Genomic DNA, 23,067 nt, shown 5'->3' with positions numbered 1-23,067 from the left:
TGAATTATGCCAAATAAGCACTATTGCATCCCTGTTCTTGGTTTTCGAACGTACTGTAATCCATTCCGGAAGACAGTTCAACTTCTGAAACATTCAAAAACCGAGATGCAAAGGGCAGCCTGCCAATTCAATAGAGAAAATTGTGAAAAACAACAGATACACGCAATGGAAACCCTTTGACTTCTTTTTTTAAATAATATTTTATTGATTTTTGCATAGTAAAAAGAACATACATAAGCAAACATAACATATTTTCCACCTACTTTTGTCCACCCTCCAAGAGCCCTCTCCTCCCACAAGAGGATCCCCTGAAAAACGGGCAGTCGACAGTAGTTCATTTTATGATTAAATTTCTCCCCACTCCTCCCTCCCACCCCAGGAACCCCCCCACCCCGCCACAAAGAGGCTCCAGGTTTGCAGGAGAGACGCAAGTGGGTATCCATCCAACCATCTATCCAATCTTAATACGCACTCAAAAAAGAAGAGCAAAAAAGAAAAAAAACGAGAGAAAAAAAGAAAAAGGAAAAAATAGGAAGAAAAAGGAAAAAGGAAAAAAAAAAATTATTAGCTAATCATTTTTCATAAACATTGTTTTTATGTGGGCTTCCCCGATCTCCCCTCTATCTGATTTTCATTTTTGAATCATATTTAACAGTTTTCTTATCATATTCCTCATTCTATTTTTAATCTTTCCAATCTTATATTAATATACTATCCATATTCTTTAATAATTTCTCCTTTATTCCCATTTCTCACCCCCTCCCTCCCCCGTCCCCCAGAACCCCTCCTGCCAAGAAGAGTCCCAGAGGATGGAAAGAGGCAGGGAAGTGATTCTTTTTCCAATTTGATCCCTCCCCCCTCCCCGTCCCCCCCACCCCAGAAGCCCCCCCTGGGAAACCCTTTGACTTCTGAGGCACTGTCGAAAACGGAAGCATTTACTTCCGGGTTTTCGGCAGTCCAAAACCGAAACATTTGGCAAAGGAGATGTCTGAAAACTGAGGTACCACACTATATGTTTTTGGTGTCTTTCATTTTGGATTTTTCTTGCAGTGGAACTTTTGGGTGCTTTCTGGTGTTGTTGTTTACTATAATACATGGATGTGCTTAATGATTGTGTTTACAGCTGCTTAAAGCGTACAGCTGCAGTCTTTCAGTATGCCATATTTACCCACCCTGCAGAGAATTCTCCGTACATTTGGTCTGATAAAGAGTTGTGTATGAACTGAAAGTTCGTATCCTACGCTGTGACCAAAAGCTGGTCAAACAAAGGATTATGTTGGAAACAACATTTTAATATATAGATGTTGTTAATCTCTTATGTTTCATTTCATTCTCATAATAGTACAGTAATACCTGAACTGTGTATTGCCTTGGACAAGCACAATTCACAGATCAGTTCTATTATCACACTTTCCACCAGTCTGGTGAAAAATGTAGCTATTTGCTCTCTGTCTTGAGCTATTTGGGAAGAGAGCTGCTATGCTACCATTACCTGTTTAAAGAATGCAGTTCTAAACAAAAGTGGGATAAATCCGTTTGGTTAAGACATGTTTGTTAGGAAAGAAGTAGGCCTGTATAGTGGAAAGGGGTGTGCTCTACCTGGGATGATTTTAACACAGGGATAGGAAAACTGTGGTCCTCTGGATGTTAGGCTACAGTTCCAATCATTCTTGACCGTTGGCCATGTTAGCCAAGCCTGATGGAAGTTTGATTCTAGCATCATCTGATGGGCCACAGGTTTCCCACTCCTGTTTAAAAATATGTAGAATCTGGTGTGAATTTGTATTTGTGCTTATGGACAAAGTGTGGATTCTGACCTGTAGCAGTCATTTTGATTTAATTTGGAGAAAAAATATGGAATAAATGCATGTTTTAACATTCAAGGGCTTGGCTGTTAGGGATAAAATCTGATTCTCTGTAAACAGCTAAAGCATATTTTGGGGGAGGAGGAAGCAAAATTCTAGTTTGCAATAGTCACTCCAGATTATGTTCTACCTCTGCTTGCGGAGGCAGCCTGCCTCTGAAAACAAGAGCCCTGGCAGATGCAGCCAAGAGCCCATCTATGCCAGCATCCTTTCCTCACAGTGCCCAACTAGATGCCCATGGGAAGCAGGGCCTGAGTGTGACAGGATGCTCCACTTCTGTGTTTTACAGCAACTGGTATTCATAAGCATGCTCTGAATACTAGTTACTGGGACTCCAAAGTGGGCTTCCCATGGGCCTGTGGTTGGCCACTGCAAGAACAGTCTGCTGGCCTAGATGGGCTCTTGACTGCATCCGCCAGGGCTTTGTTTTGTTCTTACCGTACTAATTAAACAGGAGTACAATGCAATCCAATGTGCTCTGGTGCTAAAACAGCTGTGGCGGAAGAGGAGATTCTAGTCCAGGATAAAACTGTGGGAAACAAACATAATAAGAGCTCTGCAGCTGGATCAGGCCAGGCCATCCTGTTGTTATAGTGGCCGACCAGTTACAAGAAGTCAGCAAGCAGGGCATGACTATCCCAAGCTATGTGGCTCAGCACCTGGCATTCAGTGGCAAATAAGAAGATCTGGGTCTCCAGGACTGTCTCTCCCCATATGATCCAACGTAGACCCTGCAATCATTTCCCAAACTTGGGGTCTCCAGCTGCTGTTGGACTACAATTCCCATCATCGCTGCCCATGGCTCCTGCTAGCTAGGGATGATGGGAGTTGTAGTCCAAGAACAGCTGGGAACCCAAGTTTGGGAAACCCTACAATGGGGCTTTTCTTGCTGTGCCTCCTCTATGAGGGGTCTGGAGGGTGAGCCATCCTTTCCTGTGGTGGCTCCCCGTTGGTGGCATGTTTCTCTCCCACCAGGTCTCAGGCTTATGAAGGAATGTGTTTGCTGGAAGGGGGTTGTGGGTTTGTTTTTCTTCTATTTTGGTATCTTGATGTTGCGGACCGCCCTGTGATCTTTGGATACAGGGCAGCACACAATTTTTATCGACGATAATCGTAATGATAATAATCGTCTGTGCGGCGGTGACCACTCAGCATTAAAGAAACCGGAGTAAGGAAACAGAAGCAAAGCACTGGGATAAGATTTATAATGAAATGAAAAAAGGGCTGAAAAACACTTTTGTTAAAAAAACTAGAAGCCTTTTTACTTGGAATAGTCAGAGAGGAAATCCCCAAAAAGGATACTACATTTTTTCTGTATGCCACAACAGCAGCAAGAATTTTACTAGCTAAAAACTGGAAGAGAGAAGACCCTACCAACAGTGGATGGATGGCAAATGAAGATGATTGAATTTATGGAACTGGCCGAGCTGACCGGGAGACACTGTGATCAGGGAGAAGAGTCGGTAGAAGAAAATTAAAGCGTATATAAGAAATAATTGTAATATTGGAAATGTTTAATATAGTTTTAGAAGTATATAGAGGTTGTAGAGGAAGGATGGGTTAAGATATTATTGTATAATGGAATTTAAGTAGCGTTAAGTAAGAAACGAAATGATTGTTAAGATAAAATGATTGGAATTATGATATAGAAATTACTAAGGATGAGATACAAGGAATCCCAGGGGGGATACGAGGAAGTAAAAAATGTTAAAATAGAGGAATGATGAATATGAATTCTTTTTTTCTTTTTTGATATTTTGTATTCTGTGTTATGTTTCTGTGTTTTATGTGTTATGTGTTTTATGTGTGTTATATTCTGTGTTTTATGTTTTTGTACTGTGCATTTTTCCAGTTTTATAAAATGAATAAATATTATTTAAAAAGAAAAAAAGCAGCAAAAAGCCACCCTGGAAGGCGGATTAAAGTGCGGCTGTTGCGGGTCTGTGGGCAAAGCAGCCGTTGGAGGCGGAGCGAGGAGGAGAAAGGGAAGCTCCGAGGCAGCTCCGTCCCCCTTTCTTTCCCCCCTGGCGGGGGACGCCGGAGGCGGGTAAGCGGCAACTTCGCCCGCCGCCATTTCCCTTTCCCTCAATGAGAGAGAGAGAGACGCCCCCCCCCACGCTCGCCCCCTTAGTTTTCTAAAGTTGGGGTGGGGGTGGGGTCGGTCTCCCGCAACCCCACCCCGGCCTGACTCCCTCCCCCGCTCCGCACCCACTTTCTGGGATGACCCCGACTCCCTTGGGTGCTCTGAACTCTCTGCGCCCCCCCCCCGGTATCCAGAGGCCGCGCACTGTTTCGCGCGCACCTTTAGAGCACGTTATTCCTTCCTCCTCCTCTCTCTCTCTCCCCCCCCCCGTATCCTGGGATCGGTAATTCATCCCCCTCACGGTGCTGCAATTCCCAGCACCCTCAGCAAACCGCATTGCCCAGGATTCGTTGGCTGGGGGGGGGATACTTTAAATCTCCCGGGGCCTTCCTGAAATCCTCAGGAGACAAAAGCGTGTACTTAATATTTCCTCTGCTCCTGCCTGTCTTTTTAAAATACGTCTTTTTATCAAAAGATTTCCATAAGTAACAAAAGTACATTCAGTGTCTCTGCTTTCAAATCGTAGAATCTTCCATACAGGTCAGTTACAGTCCCATTTGAGACATTTTGTTGTTGTAGGCAATGTGGGGGAGTGGGAGGAGGAAAGAAGAAAGAAAGAAAGAAAGAAGGAGGAGAGTGAGAGAGAGAGTATGCTTTCATTCTTTACAGAGTAGTTGAGTGGTGTGCCTGTCTATCTTTTTAAGCCACCTCCCACTTTTCATCTCACATGTCCCTGTATATAATCGATTTACTTGAAAATTTCTGCTATGCCCCTTCAGATAAAAACTCAGGGTGGTGCACACTGTTTAGGTGGGAATATATGTATTATGTGCATGAATTTGGTTATACATACACACACACTGCATTCAGAATGTCTTTCACTGTAACCTGCTTTTATACGCTTTTAACTGTGTTTTAGAATGCTAATTAGGTGTTTCATGTCTGAATTTTGGATGTGGCCTATAACAAAAAAACACACATTAAAATGAGCAAATGTTAAAATTGATATAACTATATTAAAACAAATTAGTGTATAATAAGGCAACAACAAACAATTTCAGCAAACATTCAATACAATTCAGTGTCTCCTTCCTCCTGAGTAATTTAAATTTTCCGTAATGTGAGGTGGCCTCTTACTATAAACTTACTATAAGTTGTTTCAACAACACTTTTTGATGTATCCCCACTCAATCTCTGTTATGGCAGTTACGCTCTGAATTGCTGAATTGCAGTGCACAAGAATAGGGTTCTTCATTGTTCTGGGAGAGCTGAACTACAGTTAGAAATTGTCCACACCACTTCTGCAACAATTGTACCTGTTACAGTCCTGACCCCAGCACAGTCCTTATGGAATCATCTTTGCCTCTCTCCACTCCACAGCAGGTAACAAAACCAAGTTAAATCTGAAAGCAGTATTTAATACCTCACATTTCACTAAGCACCAAAGACTGATGGACCTAGATGTGTATTATCTTTTTTTGTTTCTAGAGTTTAGGAAAGGTCTGTGGTGCTTATATGTTCGTAACTGCTTGCTGTATTAGGCCACTGGCCCATCTGGTCAGCATCCTGTTTTTGCAGTGACCAAACAGGTGCTTGTGAGAAGACCACAAGCAGGACCTGAGTGCAACATAACTCTCCCCTCCTGCAGCTTCCAGTAGACGTAGAACGTAGCTACTGTGGTTAGTCACTATTGATAGATTTATTTTCCATGAACTACTTTAAATCCTTTTTAAAAACACTCAATTTGATAGGCATCTCATCGGAGTGCACATGTCTGAGTTTTCAATGAAACAGTGGCAAGCTTTTAATGGAATAGAAAAAAGCCTCAGCACTCTTAATAAATGCTTCGTATTTCGGACTGCATACTTCTGTAACAGCTACCTAATTTGTGATGTGATGTAGGTGGGACTGTTTCCTCCCCCCTTCCTCTTGTAGAATACAACCTCTGAGCTGGAGAGCAGTACCATTCAGAAGCAGAGGAAAGAACTTCAGCTGCTAATTGTGGAGCTGAAAGATCGTGATAAGGAGCTCAATGATATGGTTGCAGTGCACCAGAGGCAGCTGCTGGCTTGGGATGATGATCGTCAAAAAATACTGACGCTGGCAGAACGGTGCAGCAAATTGGAGAGTGAGTGCCATGCAGACCACAGGCTGAGGAATTCAGCCTGTGCAGTAGTAAGAGTATTGTGCCCATTTTGCAGATGGGAGAACTGAGCCTGACAGCAACTTGAGGGCACTGGTTAGGTTTTTTTGAACTGTGATTTCCTGGTTTACAGCTCTGTCCTCAGCTTCATGGCAGTGGGCATGGCTCAGTGGCAGAGCACATTTCACACGTAGAAATCCCCAGGTTCAGTCACTGGCATCTCCAGTTGAAAGGATCAAATAATATCCCAGAAGAGGGGAAATGTCTGCCTGTACCTGATCATCTGCTTGGCCACTGCCGGTCCAAAGTAGAAAGCAGTAGAGAAGATGGGATTAATTGCCTGGATCTCTATAAGGCAGCTTGATAAATTCAGTCCCTTAGCTGTTACATTATGATTGTGCTCTAGGTTAAAGACAAAAGACATTACTGTAAATAAAAGGTAATAACCCAATTAAAGCATATGATGCGCACCTCTTCTCATATACGCCCTAAGATGTTTGTTGGAACTTTAAAGATGCTGCAGGCCAGGAGCTTGGAGAATCTATTTGGCTGGCCCCACAGGTGCTGGCTGGCTACAGAATGGAGATTTTATTTGAACTGAAGCACCATGGAAATGCTAGAATGTTGTGAATGGCAGGAAACATGTAGAACCTTTCGTAAGTGATGCTGTAACAATAGCAAAATGCCAGTAGTTTCCTAAAAGGACCGAGATCACATAAGATGGATGCTGTTCAAAAAGAGCTTCATGTTTTTGTGTTGTATTAATTTTTATATGCCTAACACCTGTATGTAAAACCTTCAAATAAAATCCCAAAGATGTGCTAAGAATTCCATCCAAACTCCCAAATTGTGGAATTTAAAAGGGGAAAAACATGGCAGGTAAAAAGATCTAGGAGAACGAAAAACGTTTTAGGATGACTCCTAGGTAGACATTTCTTTATTGAATTAAAATATCTGTACCTCTCTCTGCCTTTTTTTAACATTTTAAACCTCAGCTTAGTTTAAGGAAGGTTTGTGTTTGCATTGTTGCCCTCAGTTGCTTTCCCAGAAACAGTACCTGTCATTTATTCCTCAGATGAGCTGCACAAGAGAAATGAGATGATTAGCACACTTACTAGAAGGCTAAAGTACCTTGAATCCCAGCAAAACGACCGCAAGATAACACTTGAGAATACTCAGCAGAAGCTCCAGGAACTCTCTCGGAAAGCCTCTGACACATCACTTCACTGCCAGGCCCTTGAGGTAAGCTTTAGTTTGTGGCTAGATTCTGAATGCTTTGGGTACATTTGAATGTAACTCTGAGTAAGGGACAAACTTGGCCTAGTGCTGCTCCCAGGTGTTTTGTGGGTGGTCCCTTCATTCAGCAAGATGATCTCAGCATGCCTCCCTTCCTCACCCTCACTATCATTGCACCACCCCAGCTCCCATAGGAGAGGATAAAGCAGGCACCCCCAAACTTGGCCCTCCAGATGTTTTGGGACTACAACTCCCATCATCCCTAGCTAGCAGGTCAGTGGTCAGGGATGATGGGAATTGTAGTCCTAAACATCTGGAGGGCCGAGTTTGGGGATGTCTGGGATAAAGTCTATAGTGGTACTGTTCCTTCTTGCTCAAGATGTTTGAAGAAGGTAGATCAGCAGATAGGAGGAGGAGGAGGACCAGGAGGCTCCAGAGATCAGCAGTGCACCCCATACATGATCTTAGGCCTTGGAAGGTGTCCAGAAGTTCCCACTGCTGGCCCTGACTAGGCCTGACATTTTCTATGGCTGACATATCTCAGTTTATATATTTGGCTGAAGACAGATGTTTTCTCCTTTGTGGCTCATGCCAGCTTTAGGGAGGAGGGGAGTAGATTTCCAAACTCTCGGGCCCTGCGGCTGCTTTTAGCTAAAGGACAATACTTTGGGAGATCTGGCCAAGGATATTCCATTTCAGTTCTAGGTTAGTGTGCTAATAAGGTGAAATGGGAAGAGCAGATACAGGTTACAGTAGGTGGATAGGAAGAATGGGAAGTGAGGGGGAGAATTAAGAACTAGTTCACATTGAACAGTTTGGAGTTGTTGTTAGCAGACCTTGCAGCTTGGGTGAATTTGATTGTAATAATCACTTACAGTTTCTGGAGTTCAAAGGCTTTATTTATGCAGAAACTATTTGCAGGATGAATAATGATGAGAGAGAGAAACAGCAGGCGTCATCTAAACAGGTTGGGAGGGAGAACAAAATGGCTTAACTTTTAGGAGTGATCTTTGACAAAGAAGCTACAAACGTGGTGGCTAGATCACTAGACAAAGAGTGCCCTTGTGTGGTCTAAAGTAACACATGCATTAACTATGGTACAAACTCAAAAGAAGGAAATGTATTTGTTTTTCTCCCATCAGATGTTGTGAGCCAAGATGCTGTGCTCACACCAGTGTGCTGAATTTGCAGTATGGTGGCTCTTCTTAAGTCATCCATACACGGGCTGATCAAGGATGTGGACTGCTAGGGTAGCTTTCTGCTTGTGGTGCAATAGGGCTGGGAAGGCCACACAGGGCACAAGATTTAGATTTCACTGTCAACACTTTCCCCTTTCTTTTCTGTTTCCTAGGAGAAAAATCAAACCCTCAATTGCTCAGTGATGGAGCTGTCCAATAAAGTAGGACAGCTGCAAGCCAGAGAGCAGGAACTGCTTACTATGTTAAAGTTAAAGGTAATTTTACCTGTATGTTAGGAGCACCCCTGTTTCTGGGTACACTTAAATAAGACAAGGACAGGGCCCAAACCAGATGCTGCTGATTTCCTTATAGAGCAGGGGAAGACGACTGGGATTTAAAATGCAGCACCAGTAGCAGGGAGTAGAACCTGTCCCATCGCCACCCACTGTCTGCAGTTCTCTATCCAAACTGATTTTTAAGCTGGTTTCCCACCCCTGCTAGTAGGAGGTTACTTTCAATTATGGGGCTCTACATGGAGAAAAGGGAGGTAAGAACACCCTGGAGGAGAGGGAGGTGTTCAGCGGAACGACATGAAATCCCCACTCCCAATACAAGATTTTAAGTTTCTTTGTAGGGATTTGGTGAAAGGCTTGGTTCTGCTCACAGGTCTGCTATCTTCGGGGATTTCAGACGGAAGTCTCTCCTGGCCCTACATGCAAATGCTGGGGTTCCAACCTGGGACCTTCGGCATGCAAAGCAATGTTCTTCCACTGAGCTTGGGGGGAAACCAGCAATTTGTGCTGTAAATGTTCTCCTTTGGGAGTTTTTTTAATTCTTTGTTTTGTTTTTGAGTCCAGTATTTTAAATTGTGTCCCCCCCCCCCAACCTGTTCTCTTCTGGTCTCCCCATTCCTCCCCTAATATCTTCATTCATAGATCTATTTCTTCCATTGTTTTAATTTTAGAAGCAAAAGATTTTTAATGGAACAGTTCTGTTTTGTGAAGGTTATGAGCCAATTTTGGGGACTCTGGCCAAAAAGCAGGTTACAAATCTGTTAAATAAATAAAATGTGATAGAGTTCATTCAATCAGATGAACACTACCAAGCTCTGAGCTAGTTTTTGAAATGAGACTAATGACTTTCAGCATTCAACATATAAAATGAAAGAGGCACAGATGGCAGCAAACAAGGCAAAACAATGGACCAAATTGTTTTTGTTTTTGTTTTGGTTAGGATAATGACATACTTGAAGCAACGAATCATATTACTGAATTTACATGTAAATTTAAAAAATTAGAAAATGCTCTGCGTGCAGCAAAGATGGAGGAGTCAAGCGTCAATAGGGAAAAGCAGGATTTTAAACTCAGGCTGAAGGAACTTATGTTGGAAACAAGCAAATTAAAAGGTAAACCATGGTTAGAATTTGATATTCATAATCTAAAATCTTGAGTTGGAGAAGGACAGTGTTCCCGTTTGCATTTGCTCCAGCCAAATGAAGCAGGCTATCCATCAATCAGAGAATTTTCTGTTCATTTATCGCCTGCCTTCAGATTTAAGTAAATTTGCAGTTTTCCCCTAAACTCAATATGTAGGTGCCTTTTTCAGATATTGAATATATGGGAACTTAGAATTTAAAGAGCAGAAAAGGAAAGGGAAGCATTTAATAACTTTCCCCCATTCCTTCTTGTTGGAATGCATCAGAAGCAAAAGACCCCCTCCAAAAAAAGTATATGCTATTTTCTATAATCAGACTGCAAGTTAACATACATTTATTTTATTTAAAATTTGTACCCCATCTTTCCACCAATGTTGTCCCCAGGGCAGCTTTCAACAAGCCTTTTGCAAATAGCTAATTGTATACATACAATCCATCACAACAAAAGAAACAATAGATGTAGAAGCAAAATAAGACAGCAGATTAGCTGGAAATTTGAGTGCCATCCAAAGTTCAGGCATTTATTATTATTATTTTGGTGTCCTGAATGATAATATCATGGGTTCTTGACAGATGTTCCCAATGAGTGTTTGACCACAGAAAAGGCCCAGAGTCTGGTCACGACCCCCTCACTTCTGACGGTGGGGTAGCCAGAGCAGAAAACCTTAATGTGTGTACAAGCTATTATGGTAGCCTGCTGTCCTTCAGATACCCTGCAATGAATGAGCCAGTTATAGTTAATGTACAATTTTGGTGGTAATAATGTACAAAATTTTAGTGTTTATCACCTCATGCTTATGATAATTTAAATAGATGTGAACTGTCTTTAGAAGATATTTCATCTCAGCAACACTCTCTCTTTTTGGTTTATAGGTGACCTCAGTGAGAAAACAAAAGAAAACAATGAGCAGAGGGAGGAAATCATACGCCTCAAACAAGAAAACAGTTATTTGAACAATGAATTGATGCTTATTGGTGAGTAGACAAAAATTAATGTTTGGACCTTAGCTTTTGAAGAGAGCCTACAGTCCATCTGCCTCTGATTTAGCAATTATGGTGTTGGATACTTTGCCTGTATTCTTTTTTTAGGTATCAGCTGTTGATCAAAATTACCCATCCAGAAATCAGGACTAGTTGCTTTGTTCCCATATGGAGTGGAACCATTCCCTCCAACCTTTGATCGGATGCGGGTGGACTCCAACTCCCTTCAACCTGCATGACCAGGGGTCAGGAATGATGGGAGTTGTAGTACAACAACATCTGGAGAGCCACAGAGTCCCCATCCCTGCTTCACAAGAGGGGAAATCACTCCCCTAAGTCAGTATTTCCCAACCTTGTGCCTCCAGCTGTTTTTGGACTACAATTCCCATCATTCCTGACCACTGGTCTTGCTAGCTAGGGATGATGGGAGTTGTAGTCCCAAAACATCTGGAGGCACAAGGTTGGGAAACACTGCCCTAAGTAACTGATTCTAAAGCAATCCCTGTATATAAAAAATGAGAATGTTAGCTAAATTAGCGTTCATTTTCTTTATGACTATTGCTTATTTATAGTTTCTCTGTGCAATTCTTTGTTGTGGAAAATAACCAACCCTTCAACCCCTCTCTCCTAACAGCTGAGAGAGCAAACAGAAAAGACCAGCTGCTTCATTCTGCTAAATCTAAACAACTGCGAACTGATACAGAACTTAGCAGTTTGCGACAGGTTTGACTCCAGTTTCTGGGTGGTGGGTGGGGGAGGGGATTGCACTTGTTTTTGTCCTTTTATGTCGCAACGAGGAACATAACAAAATCAAAGGTGAACAGAATTGGCTGTTGCAATAACTTGTTTGAAGAACCTGTTTTTGATACTGGGGCTCAGTCTTGGAATATGTGAACTAAACAGAGATTATGAATGTCTCTAAAGCATCTCCAGTGAAATATATTAAAATATTTTAAATTCAAATGCACTGGAGGATATTTCCAAATGCTTGTGGTTAAATAAAAATGGAGAGAGACAGCTTGGTATAGTTAATTTGTACATGGTGTTAATGATCTGTATGCTGCTCTGAGAGAACAATAAAGTAGCTAGATAGTCCAGGCCATGGTATAGCTATGAATCTTATTGGGAAACTGTGGTCCAGTCACCATGCTTCAGCCTGACCTGATGGAGGCTAAGAATGGCCAGAACCATTCCGGAGATCCTCGAAACAGAGTGGGATACTTAAATAACTAAAATTGGAGCACTACTTTTTACATGTACAGAGGAATTTTGTTTTCTTTTCTTTTAGTCTTGTATTCTCTATGAAAACAAAAAGAAATTTCTCTTTTATTTTTTACACAAATCTTTACTATTGTTATAGGAGCATGTACTGAATATGGAAAAATTGGAGTGGGAGGTATTTCCGATACAGTTCTCTGAAATCTTAAAAACAAACCATTTAAAATTTCTACGAACGCTATCTGGAACGCCCTCATTATTATTGTTTTTATTTTAAATTTCTTGCTTTGGGTGTCTGTGAAGAGAAAAACAGGGCAAAAATAATGTATCAAAGTGAACTGCTTGCTCTTCTGAGGTTTGTTGGTTGTTTGGTTGTCTGCCTTCAGATCTATGTGAAGCAGCAACGAGATCTGCAGTTTCTGAATTTCAACTTGGAGAGTTCCCAGGAAACAAAGCAGAAACATAAGACACAGGCACACGAGGCCAGGTAAAAGTGGCAAATGGCTTTCTGGAGAGAAGGTTGCTTTTAAAGGGGACTTGCATGTTGCACAGAGGCAGGGTTAGGAAAACATTTCAAAATCCCAACCCTGGTTCTTCCAGCCCTGCATAGAGCCTATTTAAACACTAATTCATCGACACTCGTTAAGAGGAAACCCCTAGAAATGCACCATACCAACCATAGTACTGTACAGCTAACAGGGGTGGGAGTATTTGTTGAAATGCTGCCTTCTGCTCCATTCTTGGAGCGTGATCACTTGACAGCTGACTATGCTCCTGCTCTTGGTTCGACACACAACTTGGAGCAGCCTTGAAAAGACCAGCAATGGAAGCTGCACAGCCAAAAGTCTAAATCGGGGTTCCCCAGCTGTGCCATGTTAGAAAGACTCTGTTCTCCTAAATTGCCTGTATTGAGAGCCACCAGGTTGCTAAGCTGTCTCACAGCATGTAGTTCAGGACAGTAAAATAACAACTTTAATTAGGGCTAACTGATGACATTACAAGGATTTTCCCTTGGGCTCAGTTTAAACTAAAAGATGGGGACAGATGTTTCTGCTAAGTCCTGTAGAGTTGATGTCAATCTGAAGAGGAAACTCTTGCAGGCTAAATAGGCATGCCACAGCAGAGAAACAGATAGAGGTTGTCCCTTTACAGATCCAAAATAAAGCAGTTATTTGATTATGTATTTAGCAGTAACCGCAACTCCCAGTTCCCTTTAAATTGATTGTAAAGCAACAGTAGAAGCCAAATGGGGCAAATCCTAAAGGGCTGGAAGATCCTGGATGTCTGAAACAGGAATGACACACCCTTGGGTGGACGTAGTGTGTACAGATCAGATAATGTATAGGCTTGAGTTGCTAAATGCAGTCTTGATAATGCGAGTTCCTTATTGTGCCCTTTATAGCACAGAGATAGTTTTGTCAGATCCTGGAAGCAGCGGCAACAAAGACACAGTGTGTAGCGAAGCCCATCAGAAGATACACACCCGGTTCGTGCATTCTCCCAGCTGTAGTTCAAAAAATATCTGCGAAGCACACAGAGCCGAGAATAGGCAGCAAAAGGGCCCTGAGGAGAGACAGCCAGCAAGCTTGGATCAGTTTCAGGAAGGGCTGTTTTATGGGCAAAGAACTATGCATAGGGAAGAGCTGGATCAGAGTGGTTCCTTGAGTTCTGGGGAGACAGACAGCAGACCTACCTCCCAGTCAGACAGCATGTGGAAGGCAGAAGGCAGGGAAGTGGCCCGGGCACCAGAGCAAAGCTATGTGTCATCTTTACCAATTCATGAGCATTGGCTTGAACTAAATTGCCACACCGATCCCGCAAACTGCCAGAGTCATGTGTTGAAGCTGTCAGACAAATCCAGTGAGGATTGTAAGGATAAGGAGATGGGCACAGGTGGGCTGAGTCCTAGCAAGTCTCCTAGTCCATTTAAAGGACTGGAATCAGGGTACTGCTCCCGCAGCTCCATAAACAAAGTCACACTGTACCAGCCTGTAAGTGACCAGCGGTGGATGCAGATTTTCAAGCCTGTGAAGGGAGAAGCAGGTTCATGGCATGGAGCTTTTCCCAACGGTCCTCAGGCTGCGATTAGAAGCGGCAAGTCGAAAAGGTTCAGTATTTTGCTAATTGCCTACAAAATTAGTCCATTCTCTTGTTAGCTATGATTGTCCCTACTCTAAATGAAAAACCTATGAACAATCTTTTAATAAACCAGCCCGCTAGTCTTCATCAGACTGTTTAGAGCAGGGGGTCAGCAAACTTTTCCAGCAGGGGGCCGGTCCACTGTCCCTCAGACTATGGTGGGGGGGCAGACTATATTGGGGGGGTGAACAAATTCCTATGCCCACAAATAACCCAGAGATGCATTTTAAATAAAACCACACATTCTACTCATGTAAGAACACCAGGCAGGCCCCACAAATAACCCAGAGATGCATTTTAAATAGAAGGGCACATTCTACTCATGTAAAAACACACTGATTCCCGGACTGTCCGTGGGCCGGATTGAGAAGGCGATTGCGCCGGATCTGGCCCCCGGGCCTTAGTTTGCCTACCCATGTCTTAGAGCAAAAAAGAAAAGGAAACAAACAGGCAGGCAGGTGGCTACCTGGCTAGTCTGCTAGACATGGACAAAGGCTGTTTTAATCATATTAAACTTGACAGGCAGCACAAAGCTTCCGTTCAGCCAATCTTGGTCTGTATCTGAGCTGCCTGAGTCTTTGTCCCTGCTTGCTCAGCAGAATAGTGCCTCCAGCTAAAGTCCCCAGCTCCTCTGGTCCTCTCTGTTATAAAGCGTTACTCTAATTACTGGGGGACTGGGTGGAGGGGAGAGAGTCCTAGATGAAATCCACAAGCCTCATTCTGGGACCTCCCCCCCTCCCCCTGTTTTACTCAACTCCTGCCACCCTTGACCAGAAACTAAAGGGGCAAAATCACCACCCTGTGATTTGAGCAATCTTATAACAAACCCATTGCAAACATGGCCTGTAATTTTAACCTTCACACAGTTCAGTTTGCACTTTTGATATGTGTGAGCTTCTGCTGGCTACCTTTTTGCGGGGGTGGGGGAGAGAATCAGGCTGTGCAAAGGGCCTGGGGCTGGCCAGAGCAGCATCAGCCACACAGCTGCTTTCAAGGGCGCATGCCTTAAAAAATGGAATGTGGATCTGGAGCAGCCCCATCTAGCTCACCTTGGAATTTGTACACAGTCCCCTCTAGCTTAGTACACCAGCTGTAAATAAATCTCTTCACTTTCTCCCAAAGCCCATAAAAAGACCTGAGACTTCACATTGCTTGTAATCGCCTTTCACCACATGACCCAACAGCAGAACTGGTTTGTACACATGGGTGAGTCTGGCCATTCCCCTTGCACAGTTGCAGGGGCAGACCTGGGTCCCACTGAATGCTGTTAGGCCCCAGCACCCAGCAGCTCCACCAGCATGGATAAAGGTCAGGGACTGGAAGTTGCAGTCAAGCAACATCTTGGGGGCAGGGACCCCATTGGCCATTATTTGAAACAAGGTCCACTAAGTGTTACTCAGAGTAGGCCCATTGAAATAATGAACTGTTGTTGTTTTTTACTGATTTTGTTCTTTTTGTAAACTGCTTCAAGGTTTTATTACAGTCAAGCGGTATATAAATGTTGTGAATTAAATCAGCATGCCTGAGTTAGGTTCCTTTATTTCAGTGGATCTGCTCTGAGTAAAACTTAGTTGAATAGCACCCATATCCTGCAACTACTGCCATTCTTCATGTTTCAGCTCGCTCACCAAGTGTGTGTGTGTGTGTGTGAGAGAGAGAGAGAGAGAGAGAGAGAGAGAGAGAGAGAGAGAGAGAGAAGCAGGCATCTTGTCCCTTTCTGGCCCCCTCAGGGTTATGCAATGGGGTGCCACAGGGCACTGTTTTATCCTCAGTGCTATTCAATGTCTATATGAAGCTGAATGAATGAATGTTTATTTCCGTCAGCCATCGGCCATAGCAATCAAACAACAATACGGTATACAAAGAATAGAAATACAAATAAAAAGTCAATTATATAAAATATATTTTAGGGTTTTGAATCAATAGTCAAGTAGTGGGTCTTATTCTAATTGCCCCAGCTAAAAACCTTGCAACCTTTGCTGTCACCTGCTCATCTTGAACTGCCAAGAGAAAGGACAGTGTGGCAGTGGCTTGGCAACCTGGAATGGACAATAAAAGAGGGGTGATAATCTAATTCCTCATGTACTTATAAAGAGTGCAAGCCAGAAAGACATGCGTCATCAATTCGGTACTGCCATCTCCACAGGGACATAATTGTTTTTCCTGTGGAATCTGTTGGAATCGTCCCTCAAGTACAACCGAGGGCAATACATTCAATCTTGCGAGAGTAAAAGCACGTCTATGTTTTAGAATTGCTAGGTTATGCAGATAGGGTGCCAGAGCGCCAAAATGGGAAACTGGAGAATAGTCATACCATGGGCAAAATTTCCTTATTGTGGCCAAGCTGTTCTGGTACTCGGCTGTTTATCCGGCCCACGGGCCACCCGTGAACCGAGCCGCCTGCTCGGCAAGTCCCCCCTGCGTTGCGCTAAACCAGCACAGCGTGGCGCGGGGACTTGCAGAGCGGTGCCGGAAATTGCGCCTGCGCAGATGCCGGAAATCACGTCTGCGCATGCCCAGACGCCGGAACTCGCTTCTGCGCAGGCGTGATTTCTGGTCTTTGCACAGCTGCAGAAGCGATTTCCGGCGCTGCGGACATGCGCAGACGCCATTTCCGGCGTCTCTCTGCGCCCTGCCGGCCCAGTCTGTGGGAATAATCCGGCCCATGGCCAGATAACCTTGCCGACACCTGAATTAGACTATATCAGGCATGTCCAACCAGTAGATTGTGATCTCCTGGTAGATCCTCGGCTGATCCTGGTATATCGTGGGACCCTTATCGATTGTAGGATTAAATAAAATTTACCGAAAATTAACAAAAGCTGAAGAGCCCTGGACAATCCTACCCCCAAAAAAGCTCAATAACTCTGGGCAATCCACCCGCCCCGCCCCCCACACTCTCCAATGACAATGGGTAGATCATTGCCATTTTTTAAAATATTGGGAGTAGATCACAGTCTCTTGGGAGTTGGATGTGCCTGGACTGTATGAAACTGCCAGGGGCAGTCACTGGGAATTTGGGACAAGGTGCTATCAGTATGCTGATGACACTCAGCTTTGTTTCTGCATAACATCTGAATCAGGAGAGGCTGTGTGGGACCAGGACACAGTGCTGGGAGGGATGAAGGAAAATAAGCTGAGCTTGAATCCTGGCAAGACGAAGGCTCTGTTACATTTATTTGCTCCCAGGCCTTTGGCTAACTACACAATCTGTGGCCTTTTAAACTCTCATATTTATACATTTTCCTTACATTGTGTGCTGAAGATGACTTTTTAAAAGTATTATTTTTAATATTCACAGTGACCATGATGTGGACCTGCATTTTTCGGACTTGGGTGCTCCCTGTCTGACATCCACCCAAAGGACAAGCGGGAGCAAGGGAGACAATAAGTTGTTAGAAGGAGAGCTGCCTTCGGAGTTCATGAGCTTAACAGACATCCAGGCAGCCAACGGATGCTGCCATCTCACCATCCACAAAGTGAGTGTCTGGTTTTGTAAGGCAGCATATTTTGTTGCGTCATCCCTGGCTATTGTAGCACTCTTGATCTGCAGCCATCTGTTGGTGGCCACAATTATCCCATTTATCACATGTGCAGAAGTCTCACAGCTGCCCATTCCCACCTCTAGCTCCTCACTAACCTTTGCCAGAGCTCCATCCTCGGGCATTTTCCTGGGTCTGGGGCACAAGGATGTGGGCATGTGACTACTAAGTAGCTACACCAGGCATCCCCAAACTGCAGCCCTCCAGATGTTTTGGACTACAATTCCCATCTTCCCCAACCACTGGTCCTGTTAGCTAGGGATCATGGGAGTTGTAGGCCATAACATCTGGAGGGCCGCAGTTTGGGGATGCCTGAGCTACACCATCTACAATGCAATTAATAATTTTTGGGTTACAGTCCCCATCTTGCCCTGAATCTGGAACTCGGAACCTTAGGTTTCATTGCTACAGTGGCATAGTAATAGGAGTGAGTGGAGGGGGGGCCGCCCCAGGCAGCAGGCTGGGGGGGGGCAGCAGGCTGGGCGGGGCTGACCACCTTCGACGGCCGCCGCTGCCACGTGATGCGGCCGCCGCCATGGAGAAGAAGCCCCGATGCAAGCGAGACTGCCTCACTCTGCGGCTTCCTCGTGGGGTTTGCCGTGCCGCCACGGCGCATGCCTCCTGTGCGTAGATCTTCACAAATGCGGGTGCCTTCGCATTTGCCACCCTGGGCAGCCAGGCTACGCCGCTGCATTGCTAAGCTTGGTCCAGGGCTGGCCCAAGTCATCTGGGCACCTGAGGTGAACCACAAAACAGCACCTCCTCAACCAGGGAATAAGAGGTGAGTGAAGATCTACGTCAGGAGCAAAGGTAGAATAAGACAATCTTGCTCGGCTATGAGTGATTGCCAAAGAAAAGGAAGGTCCAAGCCTGCCACAAGGTTCTTGATCATCTTAATGCTGCTTCCCATTGCTGCCTGCTTCCAGAGTATCTGCCGGCAGCCCTGGAGGCATGTAGAGATATTCCAAAGTTAGGCTGTCTCAGTGCATTCCTTCCCAATGATCTGTGTTCAAACCCACCTTGTGTCTCTGGTTCCAGGTCTTCCTTAACACATTTTGTTCTGGTTCATCCTAGGATTCTTGCTCACCCACCAGCAAGTTGCAGCGGCTGCTGGCAGAGTCCCGCCAGATGGTAGCAGACCTGGAGCTCAGCAACCTGCTTGGTGCCAGCCCTGGCTGCAGTCCCAACAACAGCCTTCATATGGTAATTTCTGGCTTTCCACAAGAGAATTAACTTAGAACAGATCTCTCTCTCTCTCTCTCTCTCTCTCTCTCTCTCTCTCTCTCTCTCCCAATTGCACATTGCAAAACAAAGGTATTTATGAGTAGTTTCTAACCTTCCTTATGCCCTGCAACCACACATTTCTTTTTCATAGTTATTTTCTTAAGGATGTAATACAGATCTGTTAATGTCCTTTGACAGGCGGGGGAGTATAGCGAATCCCTTTGCAAAGGGCGATTGCCAACCGCAGAGGAAAGCGAGATGAAGCTCTCCCTTTTTTCTTTATGACCTCAGGTCAGTCGTTCTGCATTTCCTCTCCATATTTGTTGACTTTGCGCAACACAGAGCTGAAGAGCACAGTAAAAATGTATATGAACACCTGCTGGTATAAAGTTCCAAGTGCAATTGCAAAGCAGCACATTTTGTGTGAAAAACTGTTGTGTCAAAGTTATCTCTAAATTGCCTTTTATGTTTTATACATACGTTCCCTACTCATAACAAGTTATTTGTTTTTTGAGTATTTGCAGGTGAAGATGTGATATGCAGAGAGTAATGCGTGTTGGTTGCCACAGCATACATTTAGGGCACATCTAGCACACATCTAAAGCACTAAGAGTTCCTGAACTGAAGTCTCCTCTGCACAGAGCCACAATTTTCTGCACCATTAACAACCCCAGGATGCTTTGGGGAAAGTCATGTGCATTAGGTGTGCTTTCAATGTATGTTGTGGGAGTTTGCCCTTAGGTTGCCCAAAACCACAGCAGCAGCAGTATTATGTTGCTCCTGGGCTGCCAAACCCTCTGAATTTTATTAGTGTGATCTGTGGGCACTTAAATGTCATGACAGTGGCAGGATTTCCTTTCAGCAGAGATTGGGAATCAGGTTCCAGTGTGCATACAGCACTTGCGCCCAAGATTTAAGTAATTTTAGCCATATTAACCTAACTGCACTTCTCCAATGGAGCACTACCAAGAGTACTGCATGCCTCCAGGGTCCACCTAGTGTGCACTAGAAAACAGACTTTTAGTGATGCAGTTGCAGCCCTCTGGAATCACTTACCGACTAAAATCTGGCCAGGACAGGTGGGCCGAGCTTAAGAGCAGACTAGTGTGGAGCAGGCTTTGGTCTGGTCTGCCCCCAGCTGATAAATGTCTACTGCACCTGACCTCGGGACTGTAGTCAGTTGAAGACCAGATAAGGCATTGGGTGGAATCCTTTAGTCTAACATCAGGCAGCGGGTGGTGCGTCACTCCAACCTCAAAAGAGGTGTGTTCACTGGGTACCCTGTTAGAGGGGTCTAGTTGGAAGTCTCTGTCGAAAAGCCGAGGCGTACAGCTGATGGGCCTTCAGCGGCTTGGGAGTGCCACCCGTAGAGTCTTGCAGTTGACTCATTAATCTTAGGCTCGACCCTGTCATTCCTCAGTTCTCCACCAGGGTCTGAGAGCGCTATACACCCAATGCCTAAGCCAAATCCTACCTACATTGGGAATCAATAAAGATGTGGCCAGTTTTTAAAAACCCCTGAACATTGTCTTGTCCAGTTTGTTCACTGTTCTTAGGTTTGGCCTTGCTCCCTGAGGAGCGGTCACTGCAAGTAGGTCTGCCAATGGTTCTATTGCTTTTAGTTTATTGAGTCAGTAATCTTTTGTCTTTTTATTTTATTTATTCTTATCGTACACTGTTTAAGCAGCTTTTGGTTGTGAACCATTTTATAAATGTGCAAATGTAAATGTGTTGGAAAGGAGTTTAGACAAATGTGAAAGAAATTAGAAATATGTTACATTGGAGCCCTTGGCATCCCTGGCATGCCTCATGGCTTGTAAATGCAGATGAACCTGATGTCGGCCGTGAAGGAAAAATATCTTTGTCAACATGGAAACTCCTGATCTGCCAGCTGTTTGCGGAGCACTGGAAATGAAAGTTTCCGGCAGTGACACAAAGGCAGCTTTGTGGCACAGAGTTCATGCCACGAAGTAAATACACCTTTAAAGCAAACAACAAAAACCTCCAGGCATCACTGAGGGTCTAACTAGCTGTGTTTTTCCATTTGCTGTCATAAAACTGCATAACCTGCAACTGAATTACAGTGTGGAGTTTCAGCGTGTTTTGCTTCTTCAAAATTTTCCTTCTCTTTTCAAAGCAGGTGTCTCCCATGTTTTGTCCACAAGAGCAAAGAAAGGCACCCTTTCTTTCGAAGACAAAGATAATCATGGTGTGTTAAACTCAGTGGACAGTCACTACACCTCAGTTCATTTAAATCTCTGAAAACCTCTCAAGTGCCAAAGACCTGTGACAAAACGCTGGGATTCATTCCCTAATTTTTATTTTAAAAAACTAGAATTATGCTGAATGAATAAAAACGACTTCATATGCTCAGATTAACTGCTAGTATATTTTTGGAAGGTTATTTAAATATGTAACTGGTCATTAATAGGTGATTTTAAGAAAAGAAATAAATATGTGTTTGTGGCTTTTCCTTGTTTTTGTACAGAAATTTTCCATTTACCGTATGACTAAAGCGTTCATTTATGCTCAGTGTTTTTAACGCCAAAATCTTTCCTCCCTTATATGAAGTATTTCTAACTAAGGTCACATCCACATCATACATTTAAAGGACATTTAACACACATAGCTTCTCTCAAAGAATCCCAGGAACTATAGTATGTTGAGGGTGCCTGGAATTATAGCTCAGGGAATGTGAAACTACAGGTCCTTCGTTGTGTTTTAAGTGTTTGGTGTGGGTGTAACAATTAAATAGTAACAAAGGAACGCTTTATAAAGTTGTTGGAATACATTTTATATGTACAGTATGTCATCCACAATGTGGAGGAAATATTTTAGCCACAATCCAGGAGGAAGTTCTCTGACACAAAGCTAGGGCTGCCGTATATCCAGATTTTCCTGGACATTGCTGGGATTTCAAAGGCGGCATTGACGTCTGGGGGGAATTTCCAAAAGGCAGTACTTTGTCCTGGATCTTAGGCAAGTCAATTGAAAAAATTGTGTTTTTGTAAAAGGTTCAACAGCAATTTAGGGGGTTTCCTAAAAAAAAAAGCTTTTTGAAATATGGCAACCCTACACAAAGCTCCACTGAAACCGACATGACTGACCTGTAGACTTCAATGGGTTTTGCTCAAGGGAACCTCTTGCCGGATTATGCATGTTTGCTGCTGCTTCTTTTAATATGATTTTTATTAAATTTCCTGTATTACTATTTCAGATAAACATTTTACATACGATATTAGTGACTTCCCTTCTTCTCTTTCCATGGTTCACTTTGCATATCTTATATCCCTGCATATTTTACAAAAACTATACCAATTGGTTTTCCATTATTACATCCATCAAAATTATTTACACTGTTGAATTTATCTTAATGCTGCCAGCGCTTTCAGCTGTACACAATTATTTTCCATATACAGTATTCAATAAACGTTTTCCAGTCTTCTTTAAACATATGTTCTTCTTGTTCTCTTGTTCTATATGTTAAGTCTGCAAGTTGTGCATATTCTGTCAACTTAAGTTGCCAATCTTCTTTGGTTGGGACCTTGCTCATTTTCCATTTTTGGGCTAATAAAACATGGGCCGCAGTTGTTGCATACATAAATAACCTTTTCTGACACTTGGGAATTTCAGACTGAATTATCCCCAACAGAAAGGACTTGATTTTTTGGGGGAAGTAGTTTTAAACATTTTTTTCAATTAATAATCATTTCCCAATACTCTTACCTTTTTACATGTCCACCACATATGAATGAATGTTCCCTCCACCTCTTTATACTTCCAGCACTTATCTGATTCTGTCTTGTAAATCTTAGCAAGCCTACTCGGAGTTAAATACCATCTGTGAATCACATTTATGGTAGGGGAATGTCTACATTCACGAAAAGAACACAAAAGAACATTTTATTAGGGGAAACTGCTTGCAGAAATGTGTATATTAGAAAAAAATATGCACTGAAAGGCTGGTAAATTTTCAAGAGGGCCTCTTTTTTTTGCAAACTGATAATAGAAATGTTGAGTACT

General features: G+C 43.4%; 1 protein-coding gene across 6 annotated transcripts; it reads left to right on the top strand.

Annotated features, from left to right (window-relative positions):
• Positions 1–3,822: 3,822 nt before the first annotated feature.
• On the top strand, positions 3,823–22,698 carry CCDC62 (coiled-coil domain containing 62). 6 transcript variants are annotated; one of them, XM_060269328.1, is made up of 15 exons: positions 3,833–3,912; positions 4,424–4,488; positions 5,181–5,331; positions 5,884–6,076; positions 7,167–7,333; positions 8,679–8,780; positions 9,739–9,910; positions 10,814–10,915; positions 11,556–11,644; positions 12,526–12,626; positions 13,542–14,246; positions 17,580–17,757; positions 18,895–19,023; positions 19,243–19,335; positions 21,185–22,698. In XM_060269328.1, exons 3-14 carry the CDS (start codon positions 5,296–5,298, stop codon positions 19,327–19,329), a joined length of 2,061 nt encoding a protein of 686 aa, XP_060125311.1. In that variant the 5' UTR covers positions 3,833–3,912; positions 4,424–4,488; positions 5,181–5,295; the 3' UTR covers positions 19,330–19,335; positions 21,185–22,698. The 6 variants fall into 6 exon arrangements, with proteins under 6 accessions (XP_034954281.2, XP_060125311.1, XP_034954280.2 ...); XM_035098389.2 differs by having other exon boundaries at positions 5,155–5,331; XM_035098390.2 differs by lacking the exon at positions 4,424–4,488 and having other exon boundaries at positions 3,823–3,912; positions 5,155–5,331.
• The last annotated feature ends 369 nt before the right edge of the window (positions 22,699–23,067 follow it).

The sequence above is a fragment of the Zootoca vivipara genome, chromosome 17 (assembly GCF_963506605.1).
Source record: "Zootoca vivipara chromosome 17, rZooViv1.1, whole genome shotgun sequence".
Classification (NCBI taxonomy): domain Eukaryota; kingdom Metazoa; phylum Chordata; class Lepidosauria; order Squamata; family Lacertidae; genus Zootoca; species Zootoca vivipara.
Note: the sequence above shows the minus strand (reverse complement) of the source record. Positions and strands in the feature narration are given on the sequence as shown.

Excerpts from the sequence above, each read along its gene's own strand:
- CCDC62 (XM_035098390.2), top strand. The coding sequence starts at position 5,296 with ATGGAATCATCTTTGCCTCTCTCCACTCCACAGCAG. Across the intron at positions 7,334-8,678 it reads TTCACTGCCAGGCCCTTGAG|GAGAAAAATCAAACCCTCAA; the intron begins GTAAGCTTTAGT and ends TCTGTTTCCTAG. Across the intron at positions 9,911-10,813 it reads GGAAACAAGCAAATTAAAAG|GTGACCTCAGTGAGAAAACA; the intron begins GTAAACCATGGT and ends TTTGGTTTATAG.